The sequence below is a fragment of the Haliotis asinina genome, chromosome 8, assembly GCF_037392515.1.
Source record: "Haliotis asinina isolate JCU_RB_2024 chromosome 8, JCU_Hal_asi_v2, whole genome shotgun sequence".
In the NCBI taxonomy this organism is placed as follows: Eukaryota; Metazoa; Mollusca; class Gastropoda; order Lepetellida; family Haliotidae; genus Haliotis; species Haliotis asinina.
The window spans coordinates 53077181-53102866 of NC_090287.1; the positions used below are offsets into that span (position 1 = coordinate 53077181).

The 25686-nt window shown below is 40.3% G+C and overlaps 1 protein-coding gene across 2 annotated transcripts in view; it reads right to left on the bottom strand.

The window, feature by feature from the left end:
• LOC137293419 (ubiquitin carboxyl-terminal hydrolase 34-like) overlaps positions 1–25686 on the bottom strand; it is a 299421-nt gene that overhangs the window by 269603 nt on the left and 4132 nt on the right. For both annotated transcript variants that reach the window (XM_067823947.1, XM_067823946.1), the window contains exons 3-12: positions 15990–16353; positions 14381–14431; positions 12929–13078; positions 12005–12072; positions 9604–9796; positions 8661–8719; positions 8045–8123; positions 7445–7537; positions 6323–6448; positions 5844–5994 (exon numbers count right to left, since the gene is read on the bottom strand). In XM_067823947.1, the coding sequence (XP_067680048.1) occupies positions 5844–5994; positions 6323–6448; positions 7445–7537; positions 8045–8123; positions 8661–8719; positions 9604–9796; positions 12005–12072; positions 12929–13078; positions 14381–14431; positions 15990–16353 (1334 nt within the window). The remainder of the gene's footprint in view (positions 1–5843; positions 5995–6322; positions 6449–7444; positions 7538–8044; positions 8124–8660; positions 8720–9603; positions 9797–12004; positions 12073–12928; positions 13079–14380; positions 14432–15989; positions 16354–25686) is intronic.

Here is a 25686-nt window from a genome sequence, read left to right on the forward strand (position 1 = left end):
AACAAGATCACCTTGCGAAAATAAGGAGGCACGAAAAGGTTTAGTGACCATCACTCTCAAAAATTCGAACAAACCTGTAGAGGTTGCAGATTCTTTGAATAGAGTCCTCCTTGGGGTACTTATAAGCATTTAAATGTTCTTTAAATTCTTGCGACAATTGTAACTATATTTTTTCAATAAAAATATGTACAAAACAAAAAACATCGTTTTTGTCTTGTGAGACCACCCCTACAGGGCCCCTGGCCCCGTGACAGCCAAGAGCAGGTAACTCTTCAGACTATAGCCTCCAGCAAAACACTTCCGTTTTGTAAGCAATACAGACAGAATGTGGGGGGGTGGGTGGCTGTACCCCAAGGAGGACTCTATTCAAAGAATCTGCAACCTCTACAGGTTTGTTTGATTCTTTTTCATAGAGATCCTCCTTGGGGTACTTATAAGCATAAGACAGACTCCTAAAGACTGATCTTAGGGAGAGGCATTCTGTCTGCTCATAAACCTGACATAAGATGATAACCTTTATTACATTTACTGAAAGTAACAAGGAATCAAACTTACCTGGTCACGTGACCTTTCTGTGCCTTGCGGCAGGGGTGCGGACCAGGGCCAGGCTAGTACACGGTCTAACCCTACCATTCTACGAGAAAGCCGTGGGGTGCCTATAAAAAATTGCCCCTCGCCACTCCCTTATTTTTTAAAAAAAACAGGAGCCAGGACAGGCGACCGATATATTAAGTTCCATTCTCATGCACCGGCCAAGGTGCTAGGGAAGGACTCAGACAGTCTAGACCGGCAAAGCAAAAATACCTCCACCATCATAGAGCCCACCACTGGGATAAAAGACGGAAAGTATAAAGTAAGACACCACCACCAGTCTACTTGTTGCAGCTACAATGTAAAATGATCGTTCATCAATTGCGAGGGTAGCTCAATCGGCTAGGGCACTCGTGCCCTGCCCACTGGTGAGAACTGACTGGCCAAACCGAGCACGCTCGCTTGACAGTCTGTCTAACTGGTAATGACGGATGAACGTGCTCGGTCGGCTCCAAATAGCCCTCAATGGACAAGGCAGACGCATATGCCTTAGACATCGCCACAGCCCTAACCGAATGACCTTTCAAACCCTCAGGGGGCGTACGACCATTCGAGGTGTATCCCATACAAATGGCAGAGACAAGCCACCTAGATATGGTCTGCTTGTTCACCGGAAGGTCAGGCCATAACAGCAGAACAATTGATCATTCTTCCTAATGCGTTTTGTTTGTTTGATATAAGCCTTAAGGGTCTTACGGACATCTAAGACGTCAAGGAGAGGACCCGGCGGTGAAGGCTGCGTGAAAGCAGGGAGCTCAATAGGCGCTGTTACGTGAAAGGTGCTATCTCTCTTAGGACAGTAAGTATCTAGCAATCGAATGTTCACTCTGTCTTTGTGAAACACTGTTAATTCAGGGTTGGCAGATAAAGCGTGTATGTCACCTACCCGCCTGCCAGAAGTTACCGCCACAAGAAAAGCAGTCTTCCATGTCAACAGCTGGAGGGACAGAGCCGACAGATTGTGAAAAAGAGGACCTGGTCGCACCACAGCAGAAACTGCCACGCCTCCTGAAGGAGGGACAGAGACACTGTGCCGCGATGCTTCAGGATATACGTCATAGCGGTCTGGTTGTCCATCTCTAGGCGAACCACTGGACCCCGCACTGACTCCACAAAGCTCTCGAACACCCGGCGGACTGCTCTCAATTCCAACACATTGATGTGTAGGGTAACTTCGTCCTCAGCCCAACGGCCCGAGACTGATAATTCGCCCAGGACGCCGCCCCAGCCTGTGAGGGAGGCGTCCGTCTGAATTGAGAGGGAAGGTGTCGGCGTCTCTAAAGGAATCCCCCTGGACAGATTTCAAACTTACGTCCACCACTGCAGGTGAGGAATCAACCAAGCGGGAGTCTCGAGAACAGTCTCGTAGCTCTCCGAATGGGACCACAACTGGGCTAACGCCTGTTGAATGGGTCGCATCCTCAACCTTGCACGCCAGACCACGTCCACTGTAGCCGCCATAGTGGCCAGCAAATGAAGCCAAGTTCTTGCTGTGGCCCTGGGGGACTCGAGAAACTGAAGTACAGTTCTCTGAACTTTGACGATGCGGTCTGGGGCTAGAGAAACAATCCCCTGTGCCGTATTGAACCGTGACCACAAGAACACCAGATCATGCGTGGGGGTCAGGTCTGATTTCTTGAGTAGTGTTCCCCCTAGGCACATTTAGGAGGGCGCAGCGCCCTGCCCTTTGATTTTTGCGCCCTGCTCTTTTTATTTTGCGCCCTGCCCTTTTCGCCTCAATCGCAGTCGTTTGCTACAACGCGTGTGTATTTTCCGGATTTTACCAAGGACGGAGTTCTCTCCCTTTCTTGAGGAGTCGCGATATTGTTTTTATAATGAATAAGAAATTTACATAAAAACCATGGCAAAGTCAAAGGAGTTTAATTCGCCTTATGAATCACAATGCCTACCAAGGAAAGAATCAAGAGGAAAAGAGAAGAAGCGGTGAAGGCTGAAGCAAGGAAGTGTCGCCGACTGTTGGATTTCTTCGCTCTCCGAACCGGTATGTGCCTCTAAGTTCGTAATTTTTAAGCTGTTGATTTCCGATTCTTTTTCACATGCCTTTCATATAATACCTTTATTTGCTACAGACAATAATCTGTGGATTACACGGAATGTATTTTTGTGCGTTTAGGGACAGATATTCATACGACTGTGCCGTTTAGTTAAAATCTGTAACTCGAAAATGTCCGCCATTTTTAAACCCATCGGCAATTTGAAACTGAACTTGTTTTATTTCGTCATTTGTCCTGGTAAATGAAATAGTTGAAACAGCTTACACACTGTTAAACCAGTTCTTTTAGTTTTGTGTTTAGTAGCGATTTCATTAAGAAGTATGTCTTGAAGGAATAAATATTTTTCGATTTCAAACAATGGGAAGCCATACGCCATGTTGAAGCAGACAGAACTTACAATAGATACTTACGTCCAGGCGAATGTTTGTGGGATATTTTAGTAAAAGTAGTCATGATATCAAATTTCACTATCTTAAAATATTTTTAACATGATAGTTTAACTTTGTATACTATTTTTCAGGCCAGAATTAGACGAGTCAGAGGTAGTTTCCTATGTCAACTCAAGGACACAGGAGTCAGAGGTAGTTATTCAAACAAAGAAGAAAGATGGTGGTCACAAAAGTGCATTTGACACAAATAGGCAGCAAAATCGGCCCTGGCTGAGGTACTCAGAAGATGACAAAATGAAGGGAAAGATGTTTTGTTCATTATGCTCCAAGTGGAATACCAAGGGCAGAAATGGATCTCAGGTTTGGACAGAGGTAACAATGGATGCGAGACTGTCCGACTTGATAAGGTTTTCCTCCATGAGAATTCTCAAATGCATCGAGATGCTGTCCTTATGGAAAAGGATGACAAAGTGTCCATTGAAAACATTTTCTCAAGATACACAGAAAAAGGAAAGTTCCGCACTGGAAGATGCACAGAAAGTACTGTTGTTTGTGTGGTTTGTGAAATTGTGAACAAATGTGGTAACAGATTAATGTCTTGAAATGCTTTTTTTCAAATTCTAATCATAAAGTACAAACTGAGGAGAGTAAAAACGAACTTTAGAATTCAACTTTATACACATTTTGTTATTTTTTCCAACATGCCCTTTTATGTTATGAAGTGCCCTTTTCCATTAATTTACCCTGCCCTTTTTGAACCCTAGGGGGAACACTGTTGAGATTGATGATCCAGCCGAGCTTCAACAGGATGTCCATCACTTGCTGTGTGGCATCGTGTGATAACAGGAGCCCGAGGGCCCTCAAAAAGCCAATCGTCCAGGTACGGATGACAACACCTGCCCTGTGACCTGGCTAGCTGAGCCAGAATCAACATAAGTTGGAGAACACCCTCGGTGCTGCGGAAATGCCGAAGGGCAGAACCCGAAACTGATAACACTTCCCGTCGAACGAAAACCGAAGGTATTTCTTGAACTCGGACCATGAGAGGGACTGGGAGCAAACCCTCCCTCTCCGGGGTAGCTGAGACATCAGGACTCAAAGGCAAAGGCAACAGGTCAACCGACATCTCGAGGCAAGCGGAGCTAGACGAGCTCGGCGATCCGCCCCCCAGACTCTCTGTCCCCCGTCCAGTGTGAGTGTGGAACTCCTGCCAGAGACCTCCAACAGACTCATGAACAAGGGACTTCACAGAGTTCATATGCTGTTGGAACAGGAAGTCTGCCACCCTCCATTTCCGAGCCCGGAGGTAGAAACAAGCACAACTCGCAAGCTTCAGGGTCATGTCCTGCTTTCTCCAGACAACAAAGGCACTTAGAGTGCTTGTCTGGAGGGGGGGGGAATATTTGTCCCGCAATACATACACGCAGTAAACGCTTGTAAGCCAAATATGCAAGGCATAAGCTAACGGTGAACACAACAGCATACACACGTATAAAACATTATTTATCACATACAAACGCCCGCAACATGAACTACTTGGTCAAGATGCAATACTTCAACATGCGGGGATGCCGGCTTCCGGCCGTGGGAAAGCAACACTTGCGTAACACATGGGAAAGCCGCCGTAATACAACTCAAGTCACAGACAAACAATGTAACTCTTGGTTTTAAATAATGTTCTGTTTCTTTTTAATGAACGAGTAAACCAGTAGAGGAAGACTCCTGAGACATCTTCAAGCATGTAATTGCAACCTTGTAGAAACTTTATCTTAACTTTCCAGCTTACACGTCCGTACACCACAGTGACAGCAGAAGGAATGATACGGGCTTGGATGCTTACCTGGTTGCCCGCGCATGCGCAGCAGAGGGGTTGAGGGGCCGTATAATGAACAAAAAAGACTTTTTGTTTATTGTACAATATTTTATTAAAACATTGTTACAACTGTCACGTGACATTTTCCAGCAGCAGAAAATGCATACAAGTACCCCAAGGACGATCTCTATGAAAAAGAATTATCGCTCGCAAAAATTTCCTGGCTTACAGTAGTTCCTACAGCAGAACTAACATGACAGCTCATTAAGGTTTCATGTAGCTACTGCAAATCTGCTAAGTTTGGATGGAGATGCCATGAATGGAACTGTTGCCTTTATGCTGACAAATTATTTCAGTCCAAACACCTTTCCAATGTTATCACTGTTGAGGAAATCTATCAAATGACAATAGAAACAGTGAAAAATTTTCTATGAAAAGCAGACTTTACGTCCATTAGCTTTTGGTTGTTAACCTAACTTGCAATATTCAACCTATAACGAAGCCAGACCACCCCATCTTATTAGTCACCTCTAACAACAAGCATAGGTTATGGGTTGTTGAAGACCAATTCTATGCTGATCTCTACAGGGACAACTATGATAAATATAAGCTGTTCAATTGTCATGAGGTGGGCAGGGTTGATGTACCCTAGATGTTTGTCTGTGAGCATAAACATAAACAAACATCAGGGGTACATCAGCCCAATTTACTTACTAGTATGCGAGGCAAATCTTTTAGTAGCTATCTTTAGATTTTGCAGACGACATAAGAAAAGCAGATTTAGAGTTATCTCCATGCACAATCAATGTGTGATTCAATGTTATTTGAGATAAATAAGTACTACCATGAAGTACCGAATGAGCTGCCATTGGCAGCAGGATACACTGAAATGTAGCTAACTTGTGAGTGGGGTACATTGAAATAACACAAGAGTGTTCAGCCAATCAGAAAACATTTATGAGTGAGGTACAATAAATGTTATATGTATGAATGTATAATCCATATAATGCGTAAACCACTGTGTTATGTTCTCACCTATTTCCATCTCCTCTTCGTCTTGCCTGATGGCCGTGTAGGATGCCTGTAGGTGTGGTTGTAGATGTTGCTGCACCATTGCACCGTGGTGTTGTGCTGTTGCACACTGATTCCAGATGTACTTGATTAATGCAGATGCCAGGTAAAGGGTCTGCAGCAAACAAGGTTGTAGTTGGTTTTCATACTATTACAAAGAAGCTGTACAACTTGAGACATGATGGAAATAAGGCATGAATTTTGATGTTCAAATTAAACAGATAAAAATGTTTTAAACCTTAAATATATACCTAAGATTTAAATATCAGGTGAAAGCTGAAGTTCACCAAATCCAAATATCTGGCGACAGTTGAAATTTACCAGATTCAAATGTATGTTCAAAGTTTAAATTCACAGGAAAAAGTATGGCAACAACATCACCCAAATATTGTCTTTTACAGCTATAACAGTCTTCAGACAAAACCCACAAATCATCAACTTACAGATTCTGTGAGCACCGTTGGTTCAAGAGCAGACACAAGTTTCAGCAGATGTTGCACAGGAGGCAGATCCAGGTTTTTGATCAAAGAGATGAGGATGTCATACACTTGTTTACTGCAATGCTTTAGCTGCAACAGGTACACAAGTTCTTAATACATGACCAGAAACAGGTGCCAGGTTGATTTCCCGTCCCTGACTAGCAGCCAACACACAGTCTAAAACCTGACTAGCAGCCCATACACAGTCTAAAACCTGACCAGCAGCCCACTCAGTCTAAAACCTGACCATCAGCCCACACACAGTCTATATAAACTGACCTGACTAGCAGCCCACACACAGTCTATGTAAACTGACCTGACTAGCAGCCCACACACAGTCTATGTAAACTGACCTGACCAGCAGCCCACACACAGTCTACGTAAACTGACCTGACCAGCAGCCAACACACAGTCTATGTAAACTGACCTGTCCAGCAGCCCACACACAGTCTATGTATACTGACCTGTCCAGCAGCCCACACACAGTCTATGTAAACTGACCTGACTAGCAGCCCACACACAGTCTATGTAAACTGACCTGACTAGCAGCCCACACACAGTCTATGTAAACTGACCTGACCAGCAGCCAACACACAGTCTACGTAAACTGACCTGACCAGCAGCCAACACACAGTCTATGTAAACTGACCTGACCAGCAGCCCACACACAGTCTATGTAAACTGATCTGACCAGCAGCCCATACACAGTCTATGTAAACTGACCTGACCAGCAGCCAACACACAGTCTATGTAAACTGACCTGACCAGCAGCCCACACACTGTCAACGTAAACTGACCTGACCAGCAGCCAACACACAGTCTATGTAAACTGACCTGACCAGCAGCCCACACGCAGTCTATGTAAACTGATCTGACCAGCAGCCCACACACAGTCTATGTAAACTGACCTGACTAGCAGTCCACACACAGTCTATGTAAACTGACCTAACTAGCAGCCCACACACAGTCTATAACATGACTAGCAGCCCACACACAGTCTATGTATACTGACCTGACTAGCAGCCCACACACAGTCTATGTAAACTGACCTGACTAGCAGTCCACACACAGTCTATGTAAACTGACCTGACTAGCAGCCCACACACAGTCTATGTGTTCATTGGTTATTCTCCACTCCATTGCCAGGAAGTTTAGGATTATCTGACTCTGCTTAATTATCTGTAATAAACATCAAACAAACAAGAGTTAACAAAAGTCAACTACAGTTAACTTTACAGCAAGAAAGTAAACAAGCTCTACATCTTAATTACAGCCAACAAATTTCAGCAAAATCTAAATATCTTCCTTTATCTATCTGCTCTCCATATAAACACACATGTTCACAATTCAAGGGGCAGTGGGGTAGCCCAATGGTTACCGTGTCTACTCGTTACACTGAAAACCTGGGTTCAGTTCCCCATATGGATACAATGTGTGAAGTCCACTTCTGGTGTCACCATCCATTGATATTGTGAAATATTGCTAAAAGTGGCGTAATACCATGCTCACTCACTCGTAACAATTCAAACACCAGCATGGCAGTGAGTTACCGACCACCATTTCAGAGACAGACATAGTGAGACTTTCTTGTAACATTTCAGAGAAGTATTAATGGTAGAGATGACTGTTTCCCAAGAAACCATGCAGAACTTGTATGTAACATTTACTGCTATTTCTGATGCTTACTTCCACATGAAGATTTGGACCAAAGATATGCTCTATTATCTTGTTGTCAATCAGCCACTGTGCCACTTCATTACCAACTCTGAAACAAAATAACAAAGTGAACAATATGGACCTGTGAAGTATAACACGTGTAATCACAAATTTATAGCTCATCCTTTTCAGCTAAAGCTGAATACAATGGACAGCTCAGCCTTTGCACTGAATACAACATATAGTTCAGCCTGTGAAATGAATACAGCCAACAGCTCAGACTTTGCACTGGATACAATGGATAGATTTTGCACAATATAACAGACAACCAAGTCTTTGTTTCAAGCACAACAGACAGCTAAGAAAAAAAGTGACTGTTCCGTGTTTTATATGATTAGGTTGACAAAAGTTAAATAAAACCTAAAATATTCACAAATCAAAATACTGACACAGTATGAAAAATGTCTAAAATTTTGACAACCCATTTAACACTACACAAACGATTGGGCAAGTGCAAATAAGTTGTCCAAAAGGCTCTACTATTCTCTGTGTCTAACTTCTTTGTTCAAACATTTCACTTAGTTCTCATCTTTAAAAATATCATGGATGACAGTTTTTCTTCAACAATAATCCAGTAAACACTCACCTGTCTGCATCTACAAGGGTTTCATTGTTGCAGCTCTCATTGTACAAATTTATCTGGTTCTGGAACGAAACAGAAAGCTTCATGGACACTTACAACATGCACTGTTCACAAAATTCTTACTCTTAGATGAGTGTTTGACTCTTTAGTTATATGTTATGACTCAATATATTGTTATACCATGTCACACAGTTATGTGATTAACTGCATCAGTCTTCAACTGCACATGATGTGTCTTTTTAACAAGATTCTTAAATACATAATTTCTCTTGCAACACTAACATAAAGTACATTTCAAAAGAAGTTTCCAAAGTGGCAAAGCACTTTAACAAAATTAAACCACATTTCGAATTGGTGGGAATGTTTTTTAATGATAATTCATTGAGTTTACATCAGTAACAAAAGCCACAAAACATCAATTTCTGATCTGTATCACAAAAATATCATAGCAGCCTGTTTATAATCAGAGTCAGACAGCTGACCAAATTGGTCAATGCAAAATGGCTATTGCCAGCATTTTGAACATTTCCAGCATCAGAATCTCAATTATAACAGAATATCCTCTTAGGCAACCCATACAAGAAGTATGGGTTGCAGAAGACATATTCTAATCCCAAGCAGGGTGGTGGGGTAGCCTAATGGTCAAAGTGTTCACTCATTACACTGAAGCCCTGGGTTTGATTCTCCACATGGGTACAATGTGTGAAGCCTATTTCCTGTGTCCCCTGCCATGTTGCTAGAATATTTCTGAAAGTGGCCTAAAACAAAACTGACTCGCTGACTCTAATCCTTAGCTTCAGGTTTACTTTATCAGGAGAATGACAAAACAAGAAGAAAATGTGTATGTATAATTATGAACTAATTATCTACAATACCCCTTGCTATTATCAAAGCTCTAAATGCCTGTACAGACAATTATCACACTAACATGTTATATGCTACTTACATTGATCTGTGCAATGCCAGCTAGCCTGATTGTCAGAGTTGAACATGTGAAATACTTAAATGCTAGATCAAGACCTTCCTTGTCGAAGGTAAAATGAGTGTCCAGTGGCTCCTTCACAGCAGCCCACATGAGGTCCGTCATGCTACGATTTCCAGCTACTCGCAAGTCTTTGTCAGATAAGTTGCACATGTACCTGAAATAGATGTAATGATAAGCAAAGTTTGAATATAGACACAAATGTCAAAAGGACATTGTCATAAATGTTTAACTGAAAACATAATATAAGCAGTAAGTGCAAGCATCTCTTCACATTATTTAGATCAGGATGTAGTGCACTAGGTATCAAATATAATAGACAAAGTATTGCCTCTTGCAATGATGATATCGTGTTATGTAAACACTGTAAAAGCATTGAGAATTAAATTCATATTGTCTGTTTGTAAATGCTATGAGGATATGCATTGGCGTTACATTCCTACAACGGTCCATGCATATTATTCTTCTCTCCACAGCATATGCACATCATCAGACCCTTATATGATATATAATTGTGTCAAGTTCTTAGAACATGTTTGCTTTGGTCCTGTTAGCGTTGTTGTATGAAACTGGTAACCAAAGTACCTTGTACGATGGGTCGTATGGCCTTGATACAAAATAAACCCTTCTTCTTTAACTCAAAACTTCATTAGCACTGTTCCCATAGATACTACTCTAAATGACATGCAGAATCACCAACAGTTAGTAAGGCCAGACCAAATTTATTCCTTGTTTTACGGATTTTTGTCCTCAGAAAAAACAAAGGCAGGAGGGGCACAAAATACAGTCGTCCCTCGCAATAACGCGGGTCTGGGGGTCCATGGACAACCACCCGCGTTATTGCTCACATGAATATAGGTCGAGTGAAAGACCCAGCAACAAGAGCGTATATATACATTGCATTTGGTACACGTGTGCGTGTGTATATACAAAACGTACAGTATGTGTATCTGTGAATGGTTACGAAACTAGCGTGTGACGGAGAAAATTAAACCTTACAAAAGTGTTTCTATGTTTTCTATCGGTAAGACCGATCTTTAATATGCAAATCTGCTAATGTGGTATGATATGGTCAGTAGTTTTACCTGGCGCTGTCAAACTGGCGCTGTCATTTTTTTCCAAATAAAGGGAAATTTCAGATTGTGCGGTAGACTTTCTTCCATAATGTAACAGTATACATGATTGTTAGTAATCGTTCAGATATTAAAATATATGGGAGTTAGAAGTGAGCAATGACTTCCTTCTATTCAGTTGCCGATGTCAACTCGCCTTCTCGAACACATGGAGAGGCAGTGGCATGCGAGCAGTTTAGCCAATCAAATATATTGTATCATTTTGTTTACATAAAGAAAGGCAGTGATTGGATAATCGCTTTAAAATCCGGAGAATGTCCACGGTGTGACAAGATTGAAGAGAAAACACGAAATGAACTTTAACGAACTCTATGTTTATTTGATGGCATGATAAAAATACGAATATTGATCAAAGTACATGTACTTTTGTATATTTACATGTATTTACAGGTTCATAGTCCTGCATGAATGTGCAGAATGTGTTGTCTTTTTCAATTTCATACAATCGTACCTGATGAGATTCTATTTTTTTCCAGTTATTGTCCGGATTACACTCCGGTTGACACTGAGTACGCATCCGCCATGTTGTTACTCCAATGACAACACACGGTATGTTTGATGTTCAAATTAGTTTTGACAGTTCAAAGGGCTGGTCTCATTAATTTACTCAAACAACAGATAATCCAGCAACAGCTACGTGAGGTAGATGTTTATTTTACAATAAAGGATTAATTTACGACCTCAAGTAGATGTGGAGAACATGTGGAGATATATTACTAGGTCATTGCTTTGCTCCCATAACGCAGTGTGTATGAGCCATGAACTTTTGGGAGCCACGGATTACCCTGCGGTTTAAGTGAATCCACGGTATCGCGAAGCGCGTTATTGCGAGGGACGACTGTATAAATAAAATCAACAATCAAAGTAATATTCCTTTAAGTACACAAAGTATTTTACATTTGGCAATTTATAAAGTCTATATTGGGAAAAAAACAATCTAAACAAGATTTTCTTTTCAGTTTACATTTTTGTCCAATAAAAACAAAAGGATTATATTTTTTGAGATGGGAAACTTCATCTTAATTTTTTTTTCTTATTCTTGAAAAAAGACAGCTGGCAAATTTGTAAAACAAGAAATAAGATTGGTCTGGCCTAATAAAAGAATACCAAACTCTACATACCATATTTGGTTGCTATTCTATACTATATAGAATTCTAACTATATGTAAGCTGACACAAGTCTGAACTAGAATGTCTAGTGAAAGCAGCCTCAGCAGCCAACTGACACCTACCTGATCACAGACGTTCTAAGTGGTATAATACACTGCAGCACAGTGGGGATGTTCATCCATAACCTCAACTATAAATAGAAAACATACACCAGTTCTCAAACACCATTATAGGTGTCATACTATGCGCTATTATAAAAACTGTCAATATCATTAGGCTGTTAATAAAAAGACACCAGAAACTGAGACCAGGGCTTTTCAAGGCCAAAGGCCTCAGATGGATAAAAAAATCAAACAACACAAAACAACATATTATATATCACATTACTATGCTATTGACCTAATAATCAATGATTCAAAAAGAATCAAAATGGGGAAGACAAAAGGGCAGTTAATGACAAATTCATTTCCATGGCAGCCATCTTGAAAATCTAATCAAATCTGAATGTGTTAACACTTCTCAAGGTCTTGTGGTTTCAGGCAATATGTTGAAAATTTATGTTTAATTTGAGCCAGGACATTCTTCACTTACACCCGCTGTGACCTTCAAGTTTAAAATAAAATTTAACGGGTCACATTGAAGGCCACAAAGGTACATTCACATAAGGAATCAACCAGGTCAAGTCTGAGGAGGTGAAACATCACTAACTGTGCTGTTCACAGTGACCTCTTGTAGCAACACTATCATCACCTAAGTTTGTTTAATACTACTTAGGAATCACAAAAATATAGTCCTTGCCATTGACACTTATGATGGAACAAGATAATAGTGACCACATGATCTTCATTTCGGTGAACATTTATGAAAAAAAAAGGGCTTTCAGGTGACCTTGGCCCTGTTTCACCAAGCCCTTGCAAGCTTAAGATCTCATACCTTTCTCATAGCATATACTGTAACATTGAGAGTAACTATGAGAGCCTTGTGAAACGGAGCTCTTTTCTCCCTTTGCTGAAAGAAACCACAACAAGTATCTACTGTAAACTCACATTAGCTATGAGAGTGATCAGAAGATGGGCGAATGTGAAAGGAAGCGTATCTGGTGTTGCCTTCTCAAAGCACTGTCGTAGTGACGTGATGCCGTTACTGTCACAGAAGAAGCACACATTCCTCAGCAGATACAGTGGCACCTCTGGATCCTGAAATAAACAGACATACACTGAAGTATACAGAGTAGATTGGGAACAGGCTTGCTCCACTGTAAGCTAGAGAACTAAGGATAACCAAGCTAGTCAAGTTTTAGTTCTTCTGTCATCAAGTAAAAGACAAGTCTCCTAATCCTTGTCTAATGATTCCTAACCAACCTAACAGTAGCAGAAGTAAATTGGCTATTGGAAATGAGTGAAAATGAGTCGTCTGTTGGCAATGAAAAGGTCCTGTGATAAGACACATCTCTAACAATGCAGCTGATCAGCAGGCTGATCACCTTGATACTGGACAAACCATACAGGCCTATATAAGATACATGTCCATATGTAAACACACTTAATGTAAATATATCAGTGTTTGCGTCAGGCACCTACAGCAGTTTGGTAAAGAAGATGGGAATTTCTTTGAGGACAGAATGATAATAGAATTTTCTCAAAAAAGCTTTCCAAAATCATTTACCCCCCAACCCCCTCCAAAATTACCCAGTTGATCTCAAAAATAACATATGGGCTTTATCTGAAAACACCTTTTTCTCCTTGACCATGCTTCAAACAAGTACCAGAAGTCAGTGTAGGCGTCTGAAACACGTACAATTTAGTTTCAAGAACTTGATTAGATGAATGACAACACCTGTGCAACAGATTATGGAAATGAAACCTGTCTTTGTGTCAGCTTTCTATTTGCTGGTATGAGTGTATCATTTTCTGTGCATGATTACATTCTGACACTAGGGTGTTATCAAGACCACACAGGAGGCCAATTTTCAGTCTGCAGCAAATGTTAATAGAAATTCCCAATTCAATTTCAAATGTCACAATTCAATTTAGGAAAAGAACTTTACAACCTCCTGATTTTGGCATAACAATTTTTTTCCATTTGACCAGTCAAGGCACTTCTTATAAAATCATAGCAACACCCCTATAATATCTAAATGGAATGTACAGTTAATCCTAAATTATGGCCATGTCCTAAAAAAATAGCAAGTTAAGTTTTAATGCCGCTTTCAGCAACATCCCAGCAATATCATGGCTAAGGGACACCAGAAATAGGGTTTCATGTGTATACGCAGCAAAGTTGTTTTATTGTTTCAGTCTACTCAAACCTGGTTTAGAGGTATTTGCAATAATCCTACCATAAAAAAAGAGGCATATTAAGAGCCAGTGTAATACTAATCATATAGGTAAATAATTTAAGGTGTTCAAAAGGAATTCTTTATGTATGAATGCAGGCCATATACGCAAACTCTGACATATTGTAGAAAAAAAATATTATAATCCTTGATGGGTCCTTACAGAAATTTCACAGTAGTTGTTGAGTGCACTGGTTTCCTGCTGTGATAATTCCTGTAAAAGACAGACGCACAGACATGACACAATAAGCATATGAATGACCAACACTATTGCATAATTCAACTAGATACCTTGTACAAAACACTAGAGAAACATGGATTTAATGGTAAGGTATCACATGGCAGTACAAAAAAATATATAATCGATGACACTGTGAAAACATGTTTAATCTTTTGTAATACTTGTCAAAATAGACACAGAGATCAAATTAAGTTGCTTTGGGTAATTAGAATAATCAAATACAACAATATCTTCCTGCATGATGGAATCTTATTCTCTGTCAGCGTGTGTCTGGTGATTGACTTTAGCACAAAATTTATTTTGGTTACTGTACATTCAAGTCATGATGCATTTTCAGAATCATAAAATAGATCAAAATCATAACAATAGGTGTTCAACATTTTCAGAAATTTGTACAAATATTTCAGGTCATCATGAACTAAATGCATAGTGATACAATTACATCTAAAAGTGTCCAATCAGAATGTGTCCACTGTTGTCCACTATGTGATACCATTCCATAATTCCCCTATCTAGTTACATCACTGCTGCTAATATTGAACTGCTTTCCTTCAACTACCTACCCTTGCACCTACACTACTGATAACTGTGTGTGGAAGGAATGCTGCCAGTTCTCAAAGCAAATTAAGGAAACTGCTCGAGCAATGTTCCAAAACTATGATTTCACATAGCTGAATTATTTCTTTTTTTGAGGTTTATATGACAATCAGTATATTCTTTATGTTACAGTATTAAACCAAACATTTCTAAAGTATTTGGTGAAGTATTTGGTAACTAATCCTTCATGCCACCTTCACAAAATAATATTCCAGGCAATAAGCTGGCTAATGATATCTGTCACAGTCATGGTACGAGTATCCAGAAAAGGTCTTTGTGGCAAGAGTAAAATGTTCAAAAACAACAAAACTGCCATCATTTGAATAGGCCCTGATAACTGTAGATTAATAGCTAGTTGTCAAAATAATTCAAGAGATCAAACATAAGAAATGCAGGCTCTGGTGAATGGTTGTCAGGTTGTCAAAATGACTAAGTGAGTGGATAAACAAAGTATATGAAAGTATGACAATTTATACCACAATCAGCAATATTCCAGCTATATCAAAGCAATCTGTGGAAAATCAAGTCTAGTCCAAGCCGTCAAATGACTGATAGGGTAGTCTCAATGACAACCTAATGTCTGAGGGGGTAGATGACACCAGCATTGTCACCAGATCTTTACTTTAGTCAACTTGTATGACAAGCATCTGGTATACCATACTGGATTCTATGTCCTCATGGAATCTGACATAGCTGCTAATTTTGTCATCTTCATCAACAGATTAAGTTTATGCCATTAACAGTTAGCTGTTACATAAAACTCTGGTGACAGAACATGCTTGCAGATTCTAAAACAAGTGACACAGTCTAGATTGCAGGCCAAATCATCATGGAATGAACGACCCCACTCAAAACGATGACTATACCAGAAATAGTTTTTAAAATGCTGTATAAGCATAACAGTGCCCCCAGTATTGCACAGTATATCTCTCACCTCAAGAGATGAATGCACAATATGTTTGTAAGCCATGTAGGAGGGGAAGTTCATCAGGAAGACCTTGGTAACAAACTGCAACAATCTCTCCTTCTCCTCCATGCTCCAATATTCCTCTTCTTCCTTTTCCTCAGCCATTTCTCGATCTTCCTTTTCATTCTTTTCTTCATTCTTATCTCCATCTTTACTTGCTCCTTCCTTCTCCTCTGTGTCCTTCTTCACCTGCAGTATCTCTCTGTTCGTCTCCTTCTCGTAGTCGATAGGTAGTGTCTGGATGAAGCGTATCGCCACAACCAGAATAACCTGTACGATGTTGTTCAGTCGCTCAAAGTTCTTGAAATCCTTGTAGCAGCACATGCATTGTCTGACAATGAATATTCACAGTTGCAATTAACAGGTAAAATGATTACAATAAATAAGTAAAAATATCACAGATATATAAAATGAATAACAATGAAATCAATGGTCCACAGGGTCTAACAAATTTTCGTCATTACCAAAGTTGCCTGTACTGCATTGTTCATTTAGTTGCCTCTTACAACCAGGAAAGATTTCTGTGAGGCAAATACATGATAAAAGTTTGTGTCAGGTAACTATGAGCGTTCAAATCTCCAGATGCCCCGGAAAGGTCAAAGTCAAGGGCAATCAAATAATGGTATCTTACTTGTCTGTGGGCTGCTAGATAATATCTGCTTACGTTTTCAAACTGTAAATAAACTTGGATTTCATTTGATATCTGCTCAAAATGTAGCTATTAAACTTGGCCATGATAAGTAGGGTAGTAAACTAGGGTTATCTTTCTTGGCTATTTATCACTTTAAATAGTCCAGGAAACATAACATCACATACCATTGTTGACTTATTCTTTCATAATTTCATCATTATGATTATGTCATAAAAATCAGGGTTAGTGGAAAATTAGTCAGGACAAATTACATTCCTAAAGTTGCTTGCCCTGTGACAAGTGGCTTCTAAAACCAATTTGATCCCCTGAACCAGTTTTTAACATTGCTTCATCATCCAAAACTGTTTTCCAGAGGAGATATCGCTTGTGTAAGATCAGACAATATCTCTTAGGAGATATCATTTAGACAGAAGATATTGCAAGATAATGCCCTGACAATGCTATGACGTCATGAAGTTGACGACACACAATGCTATGACATCGCTGCACTGCAGATCCATTGGTGTTCAGAGATATACATTTTCCATTGAAAACTAATGAAGAATGACTTTGTGTGATAAATAGCCTTGGATATTTGTTACTTTATCAACTCGTGTTGATATATTTGATATCAGTAGACACTTGGGAGAGATTGTCTACATATTATGATTTTCATGCTCAGTTTGAAAGTCTACATGTGAACATCCTTCTGGCTACTAAACACATGGGGTATATGAGTCACGGCATGAAGAAAACAGATTTTTCAAGTGATACTAAACCAAGAACTTGAAATATTAGAGTGAATTATACCATTTGGAGCAACAGCTATATCTTGACATTCTTTGAGTAAATTAGACACACAGATAATAAATGGTTTATTTTATCAACCACCCATGCTGTCATGAAATAGTGAACCACTCATGTTGTCACTGGATGGCGAACCATCCGCGCTGTCACAAATTAGTGAACCATCCATACTGTCATAGGATAGTGAACCATCCATGCTACCACAGGATAGTGAATCACTAATAATGGCACAGGATAGTGAACCACCCATGCCCTCATTGGGTAGCTCTCAAAGGATAGCTAACCACCCATGCTATTACAGGATAGTGAACCACCCATATTGACACAATAGTGAACCACAGATGCTACTGCAGGTAAGTGAATAACCCATAATGCTGCAGGATAGTGAACTATCAATGTTGTCACAGGATACTGAACAACCCATGCTGTCAGGACAGTGAAACATCCCTGCTATCATAGGGTAGTGAACCACCCATTTTGTCACAGGATGGTGAACCACCAAAGATGTCACAGGTTAGTGATCAGCCAAAGATGTCACAGGATGGTGAACCACCCATACTGTCTCAGGATAGTAAACCACCCATACTGTCTCAGGATTGTGAACCACCCATACTATCACATGATAGTGAACAACCCATGCTACTGCAGGATAGTGAACCACCCATGCTGTCACAGGTTAGTGAACAACCCATACTGTCATATGATAGTGAACCACCCATGCCATCACATGACAGTGAACCACCCATGCTGTCACAGGACAGTTAAGCACCAAAGATGTCATGGGATAGTGAACCACTCATACTCTCACAGGTAAGTGAACCATCCATGCCATCACAGGATAGTGAACAACCCATGCTGCTGCAGGACAGTGAACCACACATGCTGTAACATGATAGTGAACCACCAAAGATGTCACAGGATAGAGAACTACCCATACTCTCATATGTTGGTGAACCACCTATGCTGTAACCAGTAGAGGACGTAACGTGTACGCGAGACGGTCTCCCGTTACGCGTACAAGTGACTACCTGAGAGGGGGTCACTCATACGCGTGACTCCCTGATCACAGAGAGAGAAATTCTGCATGTCACACAAAAACATGTCTAAAATTGTTATTTGTGAAAATAATTAAACAAAATTTGCTACAGTCATTGACAGATGGTCAAGTTATTGGATGACGTGAATGAAAACATAAAAAGAGGAAATTAAATTGTCAAAAAGTGACAAAAATGTGCAAAATTTGAGCAAAAATTGGCGATATTCAACTGCGAATTTCACCTATGTGCATAATTTTCAGAAACTTACATTTAGTATTTTCTGAAAGCTCATTTATCGTAGATTCATAATATATATGCAGCTTTCGATGCACACCAACGCACACCTGTTTGTTATTGTGTTGAAACATGTTTACTTTCTTCGAAACCGCGCGAATCGTCTCGCGTGTCATTAATGGGAGGTAACTGATGCCTGACTAAATTGCCCAGTCAAAACATCCGTCGTGAGTCTGAGACTGTGTAAAGCGTGCGTAATGTACATGGCGATATTTCTTGCGATATTTTCTGAAAGCTTATTCAACGCAGATTTACCTCGTACATGTACGTGTTCGTGTACATTAACGCACATAGGTGTACAATCGTGTTGAAACAAACCAACCTTCCTCCCACCGCTCGTCACAGACACACACAGCGTCCTCACAATTTCGTTACGCGTACCAGAGACGCTTCCCAGAAGCACGAACAAAAGTAGTCAGTTTTTGACGGCAATTTTCACCTATGTGCACATTTCACACAAACATGATCTTTATATTTTCTGAAAGCTTGTTCCATGCAGATTTACCTCGTATAAGTACTTGTTCGTGTACACGAATGCACATAGGTGTACAATCGCGATGAAACACATCTACTTTCCACCCACCGCTCGTCACAGACACACACAGCGTCCTCACAATTTCGTTACGCGTACGAGAGACGCTGCCCAGAAGCACGAACAAAAGTAGTCAGTTTTTGACGGCAATTTTCACCTATGTGCACATTTCACACAAACATGATCTTTATATTTTCTGAAAGCTTGTTCCATGCAGATTTACCTCGTATAAGTACTTGTTCGTGTACACGAATGCACATAGGTGTACAATCGCGATGAAACACATCTACTTTCCACCCACCGCTCGTCACAGACACACACAGCGTCCTCACAATTTTGTTACGCGTACGAGAGACGCTACCCAGAAGCACGAACAAAAGTAGTCAGTTTTTGACGGCAATTTTCACCTATGTGCACATTTCACACAAACATGATCTTTATATTTTCTGAAAGCTTGTTCCATGCAGATTTACCTCGTATAAGTACTTGTTCGTGTACACGAATGCACATAGGTGTACAATCGCGATGAAACACATCTACTTTCCACCCACCGCTCGTCACAGACACACACAGCGTCCTCACAATTTCGTTACGCGTACGAGAGACGCTGCCCAGAAGCACGAACAAAAGTAGTCAGTTTTTGACGGCAATTTTCACCTATGTGCACATTTCACACAAACATGATCTTTATATTTTCTGAAAGCTTATTCCACGCAGATTTACCTCGTATAAGTACTTGTTCGTGTACACGAATGCACATAGGTGTACAATCGCGATGAAACACATCTACTTTCCACCCACCGCTCGTCACAGACACACAAACGGCCTCACAATTTCGTTACGCGTACGAGAGACGCTACCCAGAAGCACGAACAAAAGTAGTCAGTTTTTGACGGCAATTTTCACCTATGTGCACATTTCACACAAACATGATCTTTATATTTTCTGAAAGCTTGTTCCATGCAGATTTACCTCGTATAAGTACTTGTTCGTGTACACGAATGCACATAGGTGTACAATCGCGATGAAACACATCTACTTTCCTGCTACTGGCCACAGACACACACACCGCCCTCACAACATCAACAGACGTTCGAGAGGCAAAAGTAGTCGGTTTTGACGACGATTTTCACATATGTGCCAGTTTCATAGAAACATTAACTTAACATGTTCTGAAAGCATATTCAATGCAGATTTACACCATACAAGTACTTGTTCAAGTACACGAACGCACATAGGTGTGGCATCGCGTTGAAACACATCTACTTTCCACCCACCGCTCGTCACAGACACACAAACGGCCTCACAATTTCGTTACGCGTACGAGAGACGCTACCCAGAAGCACGAACAAAAGTAGTCAGTTTTTGACGGCAATTTTCACCTATGTGCACATTTCACACAAACATGATCTTTATATTTTCTGAAAGCTTATTCCATGCAAATTTACCTCGTATAAGTACTTGTTCGTGTACACGAATGCACATAGGTGTACAATCGCGATGAAACACATCTACTTTCCACCCACCGCTCGTCACAGACACACACAGCGTCCTCACAATTTTGTTACGCGTACGAGAGACGCTACCCAGAAGCACGAACAAAAGTAGTCAGTTTTTGACGGCAATTTTCACCTATGTGCACATTTCACACAAACATGATCTTTATATTTTCTGAAAGCTTGTTCCATGCAGATTTACCTCGTATAAGTACTTGTTCGTGTACACGAATGCACATAGGTGTACAATCGCGATGAAACACATCTACTTTCCACCCACCGCTCGTCACAGACACACACAGCGTCCTCACAATTTCGTTACGCGTACGAGAGACGCTGCCCAGAAGCACGAACAAAAGTAGTCAGTTTTTGACGGCAATTTTCACCTATGTGCACATTTCACACAAACATGATCTTTATATTTTCTGAAAGCTAATTCCATGCAGATTTACCTCGTATAAGTACTTGTTCGTGTACACGAATGCACATAGGTGTACAATCGCGATGAAACACATCTACTTTCCTCCCACTGCTCGTCAGACACTCAAACCTTACCCACAAGATCGTTACGACTACGAGAGACGCCTTTTGCCACGGGAGCAGACCCGGTGCTCAATATGTTCAGTCGCATCAAGTGGTAAGTAACTTCGGAGGACTGCATGATCTTTAATAGTTTAAGCAAAATGTATTCTTGAACACACTGCATGCAGGAATTACCACTCATTTCCTTAAGTTTTATGTCATTGTCATCAACACGTAATGTTATAGAAATGCGATTTCTCCACTTTTAAACAGATGACGTGAATGTGATAAAAAAAAGAGTTATTTAGACGGAGATTTATGTATTCATATATATTGTTTCCAGTCTAAGTAAACTTAGCCTCAGTACTTTTCCTTACGCTCCATTACTGAGTCTAACAAAACCTTATGGGAGGTCGCGTCAGGTAACCTTTGGGACTGACCAATCAGAACACAGCTTTCCAAATCGCGAAAGTGGACATTCGCACACACCTTTTGAACTTTTTATCTCGAAAAGGTTCGTACCCGAACGATTCCGAATGTTATTTAGCGTATGATCGCTTCTGGGTGATTCACACGGCGCACATTACAACCATGACAACAGAGTTAACTGTCTCCGAAAACAGTGTTTTGGCAATATTCAAGGGATCTCATCTTGCAGAAATATTAGCCAATGGTCACCATGTAAACAGAAACCCCAAAGCGTATATATCGCAGGTCAAATATCTGTATTTTCTGCGGATTGTTGTTTGTGGAGAGATCTGTGCCCCTAAGTAGTAGCCGTTGTCTGATTGGTTAAATCTATATAACCGTCTCGCTATTGATTGGACGGTCATAGGTCGCTCAAAGGTTGCCTGATGCGACCTTCTGCTAGGTTTTGTTAAACTCAGTGGTGGTGTTTAAGGAATAACATTGAGACTGAGTTTACTTAGACTGACATTGTTTCAAAGCTGTATTATTAGTCAACTGCAGCAATAAAATCAGTCGAGCCATCCCTGTTACACACGGAAGATGCCACTTCCCTGAGCAGATTTTGCTCACCTACATATCAACTGAATTTTTGTCACAACTGAATAAACATGATTCTGTCTTTTACCAGCTTAACAACACCAAACAAAATAGTTAGCATTTAATTGTGCGTTTTTAAGTTTACCACGGACGATAAAAGCATCGTCAGCAGGAAACTGCACAGTGGCTGGCAGTGTCCACAAGACAGCCGTGTCAACTGTCTCCAAACCCAATAAATGGGTATCCAGTCTCCTACCTGTATATTCAGGGCTAATCAACTGCAGTCATAAACTACGCCTGACTGCATCCTCTTCATTCCGGCTTAATCATTGTTGGAAAACAGTGTCGTGTGTGATATTGCATAATCTGTGTGAAATTTATTTGTGTTTCATTCTGTCAGGGGACAAATACAATTCGCCGTACTGAAGAATTTTGAACATGCACCTGTGTCCGAGAATATATAACTACTTCCATAGTTATACTAAATACATATAAAACATTCAGTGAAAGGTTACGTAATAATGACAAATAATGCAAAACTCCCTGGTACACACATATTTCTTCATTCTGCAGATGATGGCTGAAAAGGCTGTCTAAACCAACATGCTGGACTGTAGCTGGGTCTGGTTGTCTTCCCCTGTCCATGCTGTCGTCCAGGAAGGAAAACCCTTCCTATTTCACGCATATACATAAAATATATATTTCTGTGTTGGCTTTGAATGTATTGTTTTTATCTATGAATACTGTTTAAATCATCTACCAAAGTAAAAGATAGGAAAGCCGATGATAGTGTTGACAACGACGCACAGCACTTTCAAGTACTCTTCGAAGATAATCAGTACAAGAATAACTCCTTCATACCAAAACAGAACACTTTGAAAAGCATTATAACATTAAGCAATAAAAATCTGTTTATAAGTCGTCGATCAGTAATGCTATGGACAATATTTTGAGTTTGTAATCATCTGGAACAATTTTATTCCTTTCTTCCTCATAAATATGTCATCTCATTATCACGTGAGAGATCGTTATCACGTGATCAGTTCAATCGGAATGAAGTAAGAAAACGCTATTTTGCCCACCTCCATGCGACTTGAATATTTGTCACCACAAAATAAACATTTCTGTGGCCTTTCACAGATTATCAAACACAAACAGGAAACGGAATACATATAATTAGCATTTAATTATGTGTTTTCAAGCTATCATAAAATATACCTCGAACGACAAAGGCACCGTAAACAGGAAATTGCACAATCGCCCCCCGTGTCCACCAGATAGCCGTGTAAACTGTCTGCAAACTCATTAGATGTACACACCCTGAAGTAACGTGCTGTACTGCATCACACCTGTTGCCTGTCTCCACCTGTATATGCAGTGATACCCAACTACAGTCATTAACTATGCCTGGCCGCGTTCGGCCCAGCCTTCACTCCAGTGTCACGTGTGTGATACAATAAATTGCGTAATCCAAATGAAAGTTAATTGTGTTGCATTCGGCCAAAAAGATGAACCAAGACAAGCACAATTCGCCGCACTGATGTATTTGAAATGTGTACCTGTGTTTCATAACCATAGCTGTACTACATACTGTGATACATCTAAAACATTCAGTGAAAGCTTCATACATTTTCGTTTTTATAACAAATAATGCAATGTTCTCAGGAATGTGCGTGTTCCCTCATTCTGCTGACTCCTGGCGGAAACGGGCATTTGGCCGTTCCCAGTCCAACGCAGCATGCAGGATTATACACGGGGCTGGTTGTCTTCCACTGGCCATGCTGTCTTCCAGGAACGAAAACCTTTTCTGTTTCAAGCATATACATAGAATATGTGTAAACAAGAAAGTCCCAGTTTTTACCTGAAGTAGATCTGGTAATGTGTGTTGTTAGTTTTGTTGTAGAAAGGGTATGTATGCAAATACGTATGTATTCGATCTAATTGAAGTTGCCTGTATGTGTACAGGGTAAGTGAAACAACACATTCTTACCTGAATATACTGTGCACACTGAAGGGGATGGAGGAATGATGTCTTCCAGGATGAGGGATGTTACGCAAATCGCCGACATGATGCACAATTCTTCAGAAAATGATGATTTGTAGACTTAACATGATCTTACCGAATGCGTAATGTATCCGCCAGGTCATATGGAGTTTGATCGAAAGAGGGGGCGAAAGATATTACAACCTGCAGGGGGCGTTATGTTTCCTTATTTAAATTTGTATTTTCGTACTTTTTTCATTTCGAAATTATGTCACAAAGTGTGATTTCTTTTTTTAAATGCCTTTATCAAATCATGTCAATTTCCGAAGGCATAAATTAGGTTCAAGTTACTTATATGCATTTTCATGATCAACAAGTCATCATTCGCAAGCTGGACCGTACAGAGGAACACCATCCTCAACTTGCAATAAGCAAACACGAGATCAGTGAGCCGCTTGAGCGGCTCACCAGAAACCTTATAACAGTTACCATCTAATTAGTTTGTTTTCTTCCCAACTTCTGTCATTTTACACAATGCACATCTATTTACGGTGGTCTTAAAAGAAACATCATTTCTCTTTCAAGAGGTTCAGAAACGTTTGCATTTGGTTCGGTTTGGTAAGACTACAAATCTGTTTGCTGTAATCGTCTGGGCAATGAAGTATTGCAGATTCATACCCGTGCAGATATTCAGAGAGATATGCATCATAGCCTAATTTTCATACATCAATAACATTTTTTCAGATGTGTTTACAAAATAGTGTGTATACCGATGAAACTGCATGCTCACTTCGTTCGGATAACACCTCACATACGAGGGGTTCACGCTTCATTTGATTGGCTGAAACAGTCGCGCACGTTTACAGGGACTGTATGTTCTGTAAAACAGCATGCACGGCTAATGCGGGCATAAACTGATATGTACTCTGGAAGATACGATATCCACATGTCAACACCATGAGCTGTAATGAAATATCGAAGCAGGTATTTTAGTATAACACTAATTTTGATCAGTACGAGATGTCAGCTTTGGCTGGCACCGCGAGTCCCTTTTCTCAGTGTGCTGTGTGGAGTTACACAATGGACGTACGTCACTTCCGAAAAATATGCAAATGATTTAATAGTTTTCGCAGGATTACTCTTGACGAAATTGGCAAAGTTTTGATTCATGCAAGATGCGGTAGGGGTCGTATTAGTTTCAAAATATTCTGTAACTTTCTGCAAGATGAATACGTTGACATTTCCACCAGTAATACATTCAAATGAAATAAATCACCTTTTCATGAGCGATGAGTTGATTTTTGTGTAATTGGCATGTGTAAACAGCCGACCTTGGGCGTGGTATTCTGCTTTCCC